This window comes from Cygnus atratus, chromosome 19 (genome assembly GCF_013377495.2).
Source record: "Cygnus atratus isolate AKBS03 ecotype Queensland, Australia chromosome 19, CAtr_DNAZoo_HiC_assembly, whole genome shotgun sequence".
NCBI lineage: Eukaryota > Metazoa > Chordata > Aves > Anseriformes > Anatidae > Cygnus > Cygnus atratus.
In genome coordinates, this window is record NC_066380.1 from 11,623,478 (window position 1) to 11,638,218 (window position 14,741).

General features: G+C 44.0%; 1 protein-coding gene across 2 annotated transcripts in view; it reads left to right on the top strand.

Annotated features, from left to right (window-relative positions):
* Positions 1 to 14,741, top strand: part of RABL6 (RAB, member RAS oncogene family like 6) — a 59,070-nt gene that overhangs the window by 24,136 nt on the left and 20,193 nt on the right. For both annotated transcript variants that reach the window (XM_035564680.2, XM_035564681.2), the window contains exons 6-8: positions 87 to 227; positions 1,372 to 1,477; positions 8,405 to 8,508. In XM_035564680.2, coding sequence (XP_035420573.1) covers positions 87 to 227; positions 1,372 to 1,477; positions 8,405 to 8,508 — 351 coding nt within the window. The remainder of the gene's footprint in view (positions 1 to 86; positions 228 to 1,371; positions 1,478 to 8,404; positions 8,509 to 14,741) is intronic.

Sequence of the window (14,741 nt, forward strand, 5' to 3'; positions counted from 1 at the left end):
ATTTTTTTCTGTGGTTTGTGCATGAAACTGCTCACAGAATAGTGTTTCACCCTCATTTGCCTGTGTCTGCCTTTCCTTTGGTGAAGGACATTTAACTATATTCTGAGGGAGCTTCCTAAAGTGCCAACCCACGTTCCAGTTTGCGTGCTTGGGAACTACAGAGACATGGGGGAGCACCGTGTCATTCTACCTGGTGATGTGCGGGACTTCATTGACAATCTGAACAGGTAACTGGGGATGGCACCATGGTCACCAGCCAAGGGGAGCAGACTTCAGCTGCTCTCTGTCATCACCCATAGATAACGGTTGCTGCTGTGTTCCAGATCTGCGTCACGTTCATCCTCCAACCCTCTGCTTAGCTTCTAGGCATTGGTGACTCTGAGAGTCTCACAAAGAAGTTTCAGTTTTCATGATGGGCTCTTTCTCCTTTGATCTAGGAGCCTATACTGAGCAGATTGTTAGCTGTATTCTTGGGAACAGTGAGTGCATACCAGCATGTACCTTTCAGAAGTACTTTTCCCAAGAGGTCATTTCCTTTCTGAATACTACTTATCTTGTGAAAGAATTCTCTGCCTGCAACGCAACTGTTCTCTACTCCACATAATTCTGCTACAAGAAAGCCAGCTAGTGTAGCTGTGTTTCTCACTCTTCCTATCATAGCATCTCCGCACAACATTTTCTGGGCACAGCTAGATCGTACTCCGCCCTTTCCAGACAGGCAGGGTTTTCCCATATTTTCCCATATAACAGAGAACCTCAGAGCCCTGTGTATAAAATTTTACTTGTTGGTCAGGTGTCAATAGATTGTACCTTCAACGCAGTTTTATGTTCTTAAGGCAATTTTTAATTTTCTTGATCTCTTGCTTGTCTGTGACTGTGTCAGGCGTACAGAAATGTGCCAGTTTTAAGGCTGGATTCTGTAATGTAATCATTTCTTTTCAAATTCATCTCTATATATGACTTAGCCGAGTTTAATGCCCAGTTCTGATGCTTGAGTAGGTGACTTAACGTAGGTCTATTTGTGGTTTTAAAATAAAACCTTCAGTGAGAAATTAATAGCTTGTACATCTACAAACTCCCAGCTTAGTGAACCAACAGCTCAGTGTCCTGATGCAGTATCTCCTAGTCTAGAGGCACTGTGACAATGCAACATAACAACCGCTGCATCCAGCTTTTTTGCCACCTTCAGGAGGAACAAAGTCTGAATTTTCCTGTAAACAAAATAACAAGTCACTAGCAGAATGATGTGCCAGCCTCCATTTGAGGACTGAGGGGCTGGTTCACAGAATGGCATTTAGCGAGTACCTCATCTGTGTGTATGCATGTTTTGTACAATTTTTTATTTCCTCTTTGCATATCTGGTTGAGACAGGCCTCCTGGCTCCTCATATTTTCGCTATGCTGAGTCTTCCATGAAGAACAGCTTTGGACTCAAGTACCTGCACAAGTTCTTCAACATTCCCTTCTTGCAGCTGCAGGTAAGAGAGATGGTATTTCCCTGATGTTCAGGGTGGGTGGGAGAGTTGATTTTTCTCTAAGGTGGGAATATGATTTTATATGCGGGATATTTTGTTGTTAAAGGATCCTGAATAGACTTTTGTTTTCGTAACAGTGTAGTTAACAGGATTTTATTAGTATATTGGTGCATGTGACTTAAACATGTCTCTGTTCGCGAAAGTGCTGGTATTTGCTCTTTCATTCAGAAACGCTTACCTGTGTAGAAGGGCTCCAAGGTGATGAATATCAATGCAAAGAAAACTGCATCCAGTGTTGTAACTACCAAATCAAAAACGTTACATACGCATAGTTGTTACACTTTTTATTTAAATTCTGTGTTGTCAGTCAATTAAAACTTGAATGAGGAAAGTCTTGTCTCTGAACTATTCAGTTCATACCACCTGTTTGCTGAAAATCTTCGTTCTGAGATGACCAGTAACTGATCTGCTTGGATCCAATGCAAGCAGGTAGAAGGCTCAGATCTCTGTCATAATTGAGCCTTCTTTTCCTTCGAAGAGGAAAGGTAAAGGCTGAGTGGGAAGGGTGAAATTCTCATCCGTGGTCCTTTAGAAGAGGACCTTTTGATGTCATCATACAGGGGTCCTTTGGGGTCAGCGACTTACTGCTTTTGGGGGGTGCATATGAAGCTGTATCACAGTTCTCTTCTGCTTGGAGAAATTCAGACAATTGATCTTGACGATCTTTTACCAGCAAGTGAAATGTCTGTGTATATTTTTACGCAAATAGTCCAAGCTGAACTGCTAGTTCAGAATAAGCTTATATATGTTAGTGGATGTTACTGCATCCCAAGTCTGCAGAGCAGATGCATTAGAAAGAACCAGGATAAGAAAACTAAATGTACAGAAACCCAGTAAAACAACTAAAACACAACTTTTCCTAAAAAATGTATTAAAAATCTGAGATTTAGAGCCAATTTGCTGCTCAGTGGAGAAGACTAAAATCTTCCAGCATGGTGTGTTGGTTACATGGTTGTTTTTATAACCTCGGTTTCTATGGTAAAGCGATGTCTTGTGGAAATCATGCAGAATAATTAGTTCCCAGGTTACTTTTGTTACTTTTGTAAATCTCCCCTCTTCTTCTCAAATAGATGTTGTTAAGAGACAAAGACATTAGCATGGGCTTCCTGCTAGATTTGTGTCTGAAAGTTGCTCATATGATACTGTTAATGGCCACTATATGCAATGATTTTCTTAAATACAGTTGTAAGTAGGAAATATCAAAGTGTTTGTAGCACTAGGTTTACGTGGAAGCAGCTTTAGGATGAGAGTCTTAGGGGACCTTTCATTAAAATGTGCTATGTATAAGCAAACATGATCTATTAATCTGAAAGTAATTAGGACACTTATATAAGGTAATTAGCCTCAAAGCCAGAGAACTTCTTGTACAGATCTTGTCCTCAGGGAAATAGAAGAAATAAATCTGTTACGGCCTTTAGCTGTTTGGAGATGTCAGTGACAGTTGTTAGGAGAGGTGAGGGAAATGGGGTGACTGGCCCCCATTTATTTGCTGTTCAGTGAGCATGGGATGGCACTGGGGATAGTGCAGAATACAAGGTACAGGTGCTGCGTGTGGGTTGATCTCAATTATTAGACTCCCCGGTCCTGTGGTGGTGGTGTTTCTGTTCTTTTGTTGTTGTTTGTTTTGTTAAAAGTAATTAAGCAATTCAACACTTCTGAAACAAACATGATGAAAAGACTTCTCCATGAACAGCTTAGTTTCTAAAATGCGAAAGGGAAAGATTCACATGGGTGCACGTAAACAATGCTTGTAAATGCTTGCGCTGTTCTTTGCATCTTGACATAGGAGGTGGTAGTTGAGAAAGCTGGCTGTGCCTGTTGGAACGTTTTCTCTGTGCAGCCAGAGTGGTGCTTCCTGGCTTTTCCTTTAAAACAGCAGTGCAAAAACATGTTCCTGCAGTTATGTGCTCGTATGTGGATTGCAGGCAGGTGCATTTCCATGCATTCTGATGAAAATCACAGTGTAGGATCCATTATGAAGATGGTCTGTTTCCTTTCCTCTGGTGTGAGGGAGATCCCTGGCCTGGCCATTCTGTGAGGAGGCAGGTGACACTGCAGATTCAGAGGCCTTTGCTTGCTGCCACCCAAGCTTTGGGGCTTTACTTGATGTCAGCCTTCAGCCAAGACATGCCACACTTTTTCCTGTGCCGTTTGTGTTTCTGGTGCAGGTTTATTAGAAGAGCTTTGTGCTGTTCCACAGCAGCTGCTGCTTTGCTGGCTCTGGGCATTTGCTGCTCCTGGTTGGCATCTGGGACTCTTGCCTTGGAGTGTGCTGGGAGCCAGGGCTGGCTCTCCCAGGCCTTATTACCAAGCAGTGCAACATGATGTTTAAATTTGCAGGAAAGTCACAACTAGACTTAATTCCTAAAGGTACCGTTTGCACCTTCAGAGAGACTTGACAGAGGCTCTAGAAAGGAGTCATTTCCCTGGTACTTTGGAGCGAAGTAGGTAAAAGGAGAGGAACTCTCCCAAAAATTAAATGCACATACCATTTAATTGGTCTCAGTCAACTTCTGAGGTTTCTCTGTTCCTCAGCCTGATCTCCCACAGCTCTCCGGGGGAAGAGGAGCTGTTCGGCCATGTGTGGGATTCCACTGTGTCCTTTAGTGGTGTTGGCATCTAGTGAATTGGTTTTAAGTTGCACATTTCTGTGTTCAGCTTACCTTTATGCATCTTTCATAAAGAAAGTGGTGGGTGAAATTCAACCCCCCAGTATAGAGCAAGTTCCGTCTGGCAGCCTGGGCTCTTCGATTATTTATCGGGTCCTTTCCAGGGGAAGGATTCTCAAATCAGAGAATGCAGTGTAGCCATAGGAACTGCTGGTGGCCCACATAATGTGCTAATAGGATCAGGTCAGCCAAGCCTTCAGAGTGCTGCACTGGAAGGTGACAGAATACTGCAGACAGCTGAAATTGTCTTTTCCCAGGAAGCACTTGAAAGTGGCATTCAGCCAAAGCATTGGTCTGCAGCACATGATTTATTCCTTCCTTTTGGGTCGTTGCTAAAAATAATCTGCTTCTTTAATATTTTAATACCAGCATGGTAAAATAGAATTTATTTTTATGTATTTAGAAGTCCATTATTAGTAATTATCTTTTTACAAAGTTAGATGCAAATTTCTCTTGATTAAATCTAAGTTCTGAATTTACTGTGATCTGTGAAAATTGAAGTAAATAAAACCCAGGTGTATGTCTTACTGCCAAAGTATGAGGAAAGTCAAATCACTTGTTTAATAAAAGCCCTTACCTAAGTGCATAAGATAAGCACTGGAGAGCAGTGTCCCCTCTGTATCTGTTTATTCAGCTAATTTGATCAGCATTTATTTCACTTCTGTTAGGAAAGAGGAAAAATAAGCAGAATAGTTTCCTTTTTTTTTTTTTTTGGCCTGATTTTTGCTTATAGTCTGTGAATAATACAAAAGGATGAAATTTATTACTTCTAAAATCTTGAAGGATACAGGAACCATACAGCAAGCATTTAAAGTCACTTAGTACAGATTAGTACATCTTCTGTTTAGTGTACCGAGTTTAAATGTATAGCATGTTTTACTGAAACTTTCTTGTCTATACCACAATGAATGAATTTCAAGTTAACTAATGACTTCATAGTTCTTTGTTTACGTTTTAATTGAACTCAAATTTCCATCTGCATAGAGTTTATGAATATGATGAATAAAAAATACCTGGTGTAGTAGTTTTACCCTGTTGGGCAGCTGAGCTCCACCATGACTGCTCTCACTCCCCCTCCTCAAAGGGAAAGGAGGGGGGGGGAAATACATTGGAAAGGACTCAAGGGTTGAGATAAGAGTAGGGAGATCACTCAAAAGTTATTGTCATGGACAAAACAAACTCAGCATAGAGAGATTAATGTAATTTATTACCTATCCCTCGCAGACTAGAACAGTGAAAAACTAAAAACACCTTCCCCCCCATCCACCCGCTTCTACATCCTCCCCTCAAGTGGCTCAGGGGAATGGGGGCTGCAGCCAGTCCCTAACACTTTGTCTCTGCGTCTCCTTCACGGTCACTCTCCAACATGGAATCCCTCCCACGGGATGCCGTCCTTCCTGAAATGATCCTGCGTGGGCTTCCCACAGGCGGCAGCAGCTCTTCAAGAACTGCTCCAGTATGGGGCCGTATCACGGGGTCCCTCTGTCAGGAACAAACTGCTCCAGCACGAGTCCCCCACGGGCGGCAGCTCCCCCCAGACCCCTGCTCCTGCGTGGGCTCCTCTCCACGGGCTGCAGCTCCGGCCCGGGGCCTGCTCCTGCTGCGGGGGCTCTCCATGGGCCGCAGCCTCCTCCAGGCCACATCCACCTGCTCCAGCGGGGGCTCCTCCACGGGGGGGCTGCAGCGTGGAGATCTGCTCCATGTGGGACCCATGGGCTGCAGGGGGACAGCCTGCTCCACCAGGGGCCTCTCCACAGGCCACCGGGGAACTGCTGCTGCCTGCCTGGAGCACCTCCTGCCCTCCTGCTGCACTCACCTTGGTGGCTGCAGGGCTGGTTCTCACTCCTCTCTCCCAGATGCTGTTGTGCAGTGTGGCTTTTTTTTTTTGTTGTTGTTGTTGTTTTGTGTTTTTTTTTTTTCTTAAACTTCTCTCACAAAGGCCTAACTAGCATCACTCATGGCTTGGCTCTGTCCAGCAGCAGGTCCCTTTTGGAGCCATCTGGAGCTGGCTCAGATCTGACCTGGGGCAGCTGCTGGGCTCTGCTCACAGAGGCCACCCCTGCAGCCCCCTGCTACCAAACCTTGCCATGTAAACGCAGTACACCTAGCAAAGGAAAAATGGATCACTCCATGCACTTAACGCAGTAACGAAGCGTAAAAATGAAGAAACTAAATGTCTGGTAAGCAATGAATTAGCTTAAATGACCATAGAAGTTGTTAAATTTTGAGAAAGGCTGTGTCTACCAGTGAATTACTGTGTTTTTTAGTTATCAATCAGCGTGAATCACCTAGTCTCACAAATGTAATACAAAATAAAAATGACTTAAACGTTGCTTGCTGGGTTAAGTTATGGTAGAATTCAGAGAACTGAATAAATCCGTCTACTCCATGGAGTGCTCAGACTGTGCCATGACTACTCCCCTGGACGGGGCATTGTGGTGTCTTTCATATGAGGCAGATGAGTTACTTGTTCTTTAAATCTGTACACCTTTTTGATAGCTGCAGAGTTGTCATGTCTATGGAACTATATTGTCAGTAGTACGTGCACATAGAGACTGAATGCCATTGCTTTATCAAAATGTTTGTTTTCCTGTAGGGATTTTATACTGTAAATTATGTACTAGATTTCCTTTTGTGCTTTTTACCCTGTTGGGATTAGTTAGTGCAGCAAGCATATGTGTTCTCAAACATGTGACTAAAAATTAACCACGGTTACTAACTCTAAACTTTTAAAAAAAAAAAAAAAAGTCATCGTAGCAGAGAACAAATACATGTCGAGGATGAAGCAGTTATAAAAGCAAGAGCCTTCACAGTTTGGATGAAACCTGGGTTTTCTCTTCCATCTCCTGCTGGGCCATTACCTCGTCTGTCTGGGTACAGAGCAGCTAGTCGGCCTGTGGTCCGGGGGGACCTTGTTTGAATCGCGCACTGTTGCGGGTCCACGAGCAGTCGGACACGTCTCAGCACAGGATGTGGCCACTCCCCATGCCGCCTGCATGCAGGCAGTGGAGAGGGAGGGCTGACACTTGCAAGCCCCGAGCACCGTGGCTTTTGACTCCAGAGCATGGTGTGTAAGCTGACTCAGTGTCCCTTGCTCGGAGCCTTTCCAGGAGGCCGGCGGTGCCTCCGTGCCCATAGCAGGGACTCCACCTGCGCAGCCTCCGTCAGGCCTGGCCGCTGCCCTGTGGAGCAGCATGGCTCCCGGCCATCGCTGGGAAGGGCCGCAGGGGCTCTGCTGCCGGAGCTGCGACGTGGAGCAGGGTGTTGGAAGCGGGTGGCTCTGGTTTTGGCCGGGGGATCCCCCAGCGTGTTTCTGCAGGAAGGGTTTCTGCCTTGGCCTCATGGCTCCTGCCGTAGGAGAGCCAGGTCCCCGCCAGGCAGGCGGTGCGGCAGTGAGTGCTGGTAGCACTGCAGCTCGCCTTGGGCTGCCGCTGCAGGCAAGCCCTTGAGCTGGTAACGCTGGCTTGGTCTCAGCATAATGCATGTGGTTATTGATCTCTTCCCATTGCCATCCGGACTATCAAGAGGGGTGTGCTGAAGCCATTTGCAATTGATTTAGGGTCTTTTAAGATGTAAATTCCCCTCAGTTGAGGTTTCTGCTTGAAATCTGTTGGAAATGTAGAAAGGGAAGGACCGAGTTAAAAAAAACTTACCTGTTTTACATAAGCGAAGCCTACGTGCTTTATTTCACGTTTGAAATGGACCGAGGTGTGTTTGTCCCCCATCTGCAGGACAGCAACTGAAGGCAGAGGGGCCATGACTTCTAAAATTTCACTGAGCTGACAGGCTGTGGTTGCTCATCTGCCCCAACATCTAAAAAAAAATAAATATTGTGAGGTTTTGCACCGAGTCCTGCTCCCAGAAGGGCTTATTTATGAACTGGTAGTACAACTGTTTTCCACAGGATTTGATACTGTTCTTCAAATGCAACTAGTGATCCTGTGTCTGATACAGTTTAGCTCTCTGAATAGATTGCTTTCTTACAGTCAGACTTTCTGGATTAACATGCTTTTGCTACCGCTTCTGTTTCCCATTATGCTTCTGTATTTAAACTGAACACCATGAAATGGTCCAAAGCTCCTGTTTAATTCATTGCTGTGGGTAGAGTGGTGACACCAGATCTCACTGCACCCTGTGAGCACGCAGAGATCTGTTACAATGACCCTTCCTGCTCAGACCCAGCTTGTTTTCCTTTCTTCAGCGGGAGACATTGCTACGGCAGCTGGAGACGAATCAGCTGGATATTGATGCAACTTTGGAGGAGCTGTCAGTGCAGCAAGAGACAGAAGATCAAAACTACGAACTGTATGTCATTGAGCCATCTTTTCTAACTGTTTTGTTGCGGTCCAGGTATCATACGAATGTTGGACAGCCCCAGCTATGGCATGTGGTCAGACTGAAGTGTTGTGAGTGACATTTGGGGTTTCTTTGGATCTTGCAAAATGTTACTTTAAGTGGCATCTCCTGAAATAAAGCATGCGCTTTGGGATCCCCGTCAAAGGGTCTGGTTCCTACAAACACGTGACCTGTGGGAGGGCAGTGGAGGTGGAGTTGAGCGGTACAACTGGAGGCAGCACATGGTAAAGAGATTATAGATAAATATGTTGCAGCCTCTACTGCAGAAAGGGGATATTTTCCACTTCTCTAATGCTCAGCACACAAGTTGATTCCTTTTCTTCTAGCTATTGCATTCCTGAGTACTGTGTATCTTGGGATAGGCAGAAATTAGTAGCTACGACACTGTTGTTGTTTGTTCCCTTTAAATACTTCTAGTCTCCTCAGCACATTTCTGGTTTGAAACAGTGACTAGTTCCTTCCTTGTGTTTATTCACTGCCTCATCTATTCTCTTGGTGCTTGAAATGAGCATTTTCCAGAGTTAGCCCTGCAAAGCCAGTATATCTGTAGCACAGTGAGCTGGAATCTCTTCAGATTTGTATGTTGCTGGAAAATGTGTTCCATGAATTCCTATTGCAAGGTCTTCATTGCTGTAACATGCAAGTCAAGTCAACCCCAGAATGAATTGGAAAAAGATTCTTTACAGGCATCTTTAGCTGTAAGTTAGAATCAATGATTATGAAATATTCATGCACAGCCATTTTGACAAGCATTTTTAGACCAAGTTTCAAGTTCCATAACCTTGGTCAGTGTGTTTTCCTTTGTGAGAGCATTGGAATAGCCCGTATACACACAAAGCGGTACTGTTTCCAGAGTATTCACCTCATTTGTTTCCTTAGGGAATGGCTAGTTTTCTCATGCCTTCAGCAATTCTCTTGATATCCCTACTCAAAGGACTGGGCTGTGTGGGCTGTTCCATCAGGTTGTTTTCCAGTGTCTTCTATACTGCATCAGTAATGGAAAAATACTTAAAAGAATCAGGACTTGGCAGAGCTGTGCCAAGCTTACACGAGAAGATCTTGCTACCTATTCACTTGTCACCCTTATACCAGCTTTAGTATTTGCTGGACCCTCACATGAACCAATTCAAATCACAAATCAGATCACAAATGCAGCAGAAAACTGACATCTGCCACTACCCACTTCTGGATTAGCTTTTGCCACATGAGTGGTAAAAGCCCTCAGAGCATGAGGGCTTGCTCTGAGAAACATCTGCTCAACACCAGAGCTTAATGGAAGCAACAAGAGATGGGTCTGGCAGACGTGGGATGGCAGGACCTTCTAGTTCCAGCAACAGATGTTGCGTTAGATCATCCCATCCAGTGTAACCGCACCAGCATACAACATTTTATAACATTGGGGTGCTTCCACTGCAAGAGAGTACCCATTCTGTAGCACCTACTCCTGTAGATACACCGTGATTACTTAAAGAGCATCATTTGCAATGTGGCAGCATCTAGAATCCTAAGGCCTAACTGATCCAGGCAGTACACACTAACAAGTCAAAAGGCACGTTCTTGCTTTTTACAACCTCAAAAGAGCTTTCAGTGCAGTCTGTAGTGGCAAGTTTCATCTCTGTAGAAGCTCTTGGGCCATCTGCAGATAATCCAAAGCCAGATAACCATTTGGCCCGTACGTCAGTTCGCTGTTGTTTTTCCAAACCAGCTCGTGAGCACAGGAAGAACAGGAGTTGGGGTATGTGCACCTGAAGTACTTCAAAGATGCCCACAGCCCAGACAGGCAGAGTAGCTGCCCCTCTCCTGCGCTGCAGAACAGAGTGCTGTAGCAAGGGACTGCTGCTCAGCTGCTGGGGAGGGCTTGCACTGCAAACGACTAATTGCACTATTATGTTGAATGGAGAATGCAACTATTATGTTGGCTTAACATGGTGAAAGAAATACCTTAGCCATGATAACTTTGAGAAGAGGAGTTGCTCAGAAATTAAAAGCAAGACTTTTTCCTAGAATTCTGGTTTAGCAAATAAGCTGATTTTTTATGCAGCTGACCAAGTTCACTTCAGCTACTGCAAGCTTGTGTGCATACTCAGACAAATGTTCTTTGCTTTCAGAAAGTAATGCTTCTTTACAGAAAGATCCTCAAAATATCTGTGGATATTTTCTGGATTGAGCCACTGATTCTCCCCCCAAAAAAGCACAAGGCCGTGTCATGCCCATCTACTTTGACCACAGTGACTAAAATAGAGTGCTATTTGAGGATTTTTGAGGTTTTTCTATGCACCTCAGCTAGATATGAAAGGTCAGTTTCAGAGGCACCTCTGGAGCAGATGAGCTGCAAGGGGTTACTTTTAGCACACAGTTGAAAGGATACTCTCCCTACAAATACATATTTTATATCCCTGCAGGAGCTCTTCAGTTCCTGACCTTGAGTCCTTCAGCCCAGGTCCTGATTTAAAGAAATAAGCACACTCATATGGAAAGGAACACAGATTTGGGTAAAGGTCTGATTCCTGGTAAGCTGCTTAGGCTGGTGAGTGGACTATCTGTAGGCACATCAGCGGTAGCTAGTGGGAAGCAGGGTTTGCTGTTGAGGCAGGTCTTCAGTGCTCTTGAATAGGGCTTGGGAAGGTCTCGCATCCCTGCTTGACAGATGCCCATCTTCTGGTTTTGAGATTACTATGTTTATCATGCTACTGTGGTTGTTGTCAAAATGAGCACCTGATGTGTTTTACTTTGACACCCTCTTGTTACAGCACGTGTATTCATGCAGTTTAACTTGTTGACTGTTAGCAGATGTGACACCCTTGTGTTGGCTACTTGGATTTAGATGGTACTTGGAGTGCTGCTGTCAGTCACCACAAGTTGCTTAGCAAGGGGAAGGTGTCCACAAGCACTGGGGGCTGCAGGCCTTGGGTGCAGCGGGGCTGCTGCACCACCTCCTCTGAGGTAGTTCCTGATCTCCTTACGTTCGCCAACTTGTGCTGACATAAAATCAGGCAGTGGAGCCTACAAGGTGGCAGTGCTCGTCTCAGTTATTTCATTCACCCCTGTGCATGTCTGGTAGCTGCTCTGTCACAATGACTGATGCTAAATTTGGATCAGCGAGAACAGAAGGAGCACAACAACTCTTCATCCTGCTGTGTCTGGGTACCTGAGGACAAAACGTCATTGCTCTAAAATGTGCATCCCAAAGAGAACACGAGGTGGCACACAACACTGCCTCATCCGGCTTATGTAAGCCATCCCTTGGCAGCTGCTGGCCAAGCTTTGCCTGTGTAATGCATGTTTAGAGGCTTCCAGCTCTTTCCCTCTGCTTAGTCTCTGCCTGCCACACCTTTTGCTCTGGTACTTTCCCTGTGGTGTCTCAAAATTTACATTCTCAATACAGCTAAAAATACATTTCAGCCCTTTTTCAGTTTCTGAATTCTTACTAAACAAATAGCAATCACTTCTCTGATGTCTGAATTTGTAATATGCTCAGTTTTTCCATGTTGTGTCCATCTTATCTCCTCTCACAAAGGAAACTTCTTATACATTGTGTTTGTTCAGTTACAGCATGTCTGTTCCCTCACTGAATGGAGATGCACATGGAGAAGTATTTTTAGGAAATTATGGAAGCTCTTCCTGCATATTTTTTTTTTTTTAGGAACTAGTTGAAATGCTTGCAAAAATTAAGAAGAAGCAAATCTAATCTGTGGTTTTGATGAACTTTTATGTTTTGCTGGAATTTTTTCTAATATCTTCTTTTTAATATTAAAAGACAATTTAATTTCAAGGGTTAAGGATTCAATTATCTTTGAATTACCTTTTTTTTTTTTTTCCCTGGAGATTAATATAAATTATTTAAAAGGGATACTAAAATTTTTCTTTGTGAGAAGTCCCATCTTCTCTCACAGTCAGTTTTGAGAAACTTCAGGAAATTGTATCTATAAACCACTGTGTGATTGTTTGATTTATAAGCATCTGAAATCCAATTTATGAACAATTCAGGTGAAAAGGAAACAAATTGTCAGATCGCTTTACTGCTGGTGTTTAAGAGCTCTCAAGCAAACTGTTAGTCAGGCTTTGCAAAAATATATTCAAAGAGACTGAACTGCAGATTATTTGAGATACTGTATGATCTGGGGTACAACTTTAGCAGTGGTAGAGTCCGTTCCAGGCATGCCACGTGATGAAACTCTTTCTGGATGCTTTCTCAGTGCTGCCATGCAGCTGGCATCTGCACTGTCAGGTAATCCTGGAGAGCCAGGTGCTACTGTCCTGGCGGGGAAGATGAAACAGTGACTGTAGAAAGGCATTTGCTCTCTCCTAATGAGGACTCTTATTTTGGGGAACACGCTTCCTGTATTTGACAGCTTTATTCACGACAAAGTCATTTGTTGGGATTTTGGGTTTTGTTTGCTGGTTTGTTTTTCATGCATTGAGCACAGTTCTTAAGTTTGCAAAGACCATGGTACAGAGTAGTGCCAAATGTCTGACAGGAGAAGTTGCTGCTACAGCTGCTCTCCAGCATCTTCAGCTATATCGAAATACAGGTCTGGTGTCTCACTGGCCAAAGGCTGAAGTGCACGGTACCAGTTAGGAAAGTAAACCCCCTTTTGTTTTCTTTTCTCCTTCCCCTACCTTTATCATCTAAGCTTGCTGTGAGTCACCGTTCCCATCAGATCAGGAGCCAGTGTGTACTAAATGGGACTCCAGGTCACTTTTTTTGTGTGGCTGCATTAAGAATGAATCGCACCTGGTCCTATCATCATGGATCTTGCTAGAGAACTGGAGAACGTGGAGTGTATCCAGAATGTTGTAGAGGGACATTGTCCTGTTCCATCAGTTTTGTGTCAAATGGAAAACCTGAGGAACACCAGGGGAGGGATGGAACATCAGGCCTAGGCAGCCAGCTTCAGCCCAGCTTCTGCTGACAACTAATTTCATGTTCAGGAACCTGAGCTCAAGGGGGAATCAGGTTCAGTACCTTTTAGTAGCCCAAAACAAACAAGTGGAAATCTAACCCTCCATGCAATAAAGCCAATGAAATTGATGTCACAGGGCTTATTAATCTTCATTTTCACAATTAATAAAATAATCTACAGCGTTTCTTGCCATATGAAATCCATTTGAAAAGTTGATCACAAAACAGAACAAGGAGCCAAAAAGCTTCAGGCTGCTCCTGTGTTCAATAGTAAATGAATGCAAACACTGACAATTTTAGGACTGAGTCCTTTTGTGCTTTTTTTTTTGTTTGTTCTGTGCACAGAGCAACAGTAACCTCAGGCCGTGATGAGTTTTTGTTCCTGCAGAGCATGTTCATCTTTAAAACTGCATAGAAGTCCCCTCTTGTGAACAGGCCCAACACCAAGTGAATTATTCAGGGATTTCGAGGATATGGACTTGTTATTCAGCCTGAAATGGAAGGATTGAAATGCAAACAAGGAGCCCACACGGGTGTGGACAGATAACCCATCTGAACTTACATGGCACGTTTGCTATCTCTAAAATGTGAACAAGTGTATGCAGGTCACAGCATGAGTGTATCAATTGTGCATCAAGTGTCTACAAAATCGTGTGAATATGAAACTGCTTGTTTAGCAGTAAGATTTTGAGTGAGGCCATTTACAAAGGACTGCCAAAAAGGATACAACAAGGAATACAATAGCCAGATTGTATAGAATATGAGAAGAAACAGACATGTGGAGACATGTGGCAAGTTTGGCCTGGTGCGTTCCTAAAACAGCCATGATCGTGCCTCTGAAGAGTGTGTGTAAAGTCAGAGAAAGCATTCATGCATTATGTAGTATTTTTGAAGTGTGGAGGATGCTTAGACACCTCCACCCTGGAAATTACTGAGAGCTTGCTGGCAGCATTTTCACGTATGCTGTTTTTCCACCCACCTCTTCCACGGAAGAAGATATGAATATGAAAGCTCAGCATAGCTGCATTATGCAGCACATGTAAAACTGGTATCAGACCATGCTTATTTCTCTGTTGTCATGGCACACAAGAGAGTTTGGCCCATGTGTCTAGTTTAGGATGAGGAAGGTCTCATGAAGAGCACGTGCCAGAACTGTCCTTGGTGCTGTGCTGGATGGAGTAAGAGCCTGTGTCATGCTGTCCCCAAATAACCAGTTGTACCTTTCTACTAAAAATAACTTGCTGTGTCTTGTTCTTATGCCCTTCAGATGAGCAAGGCA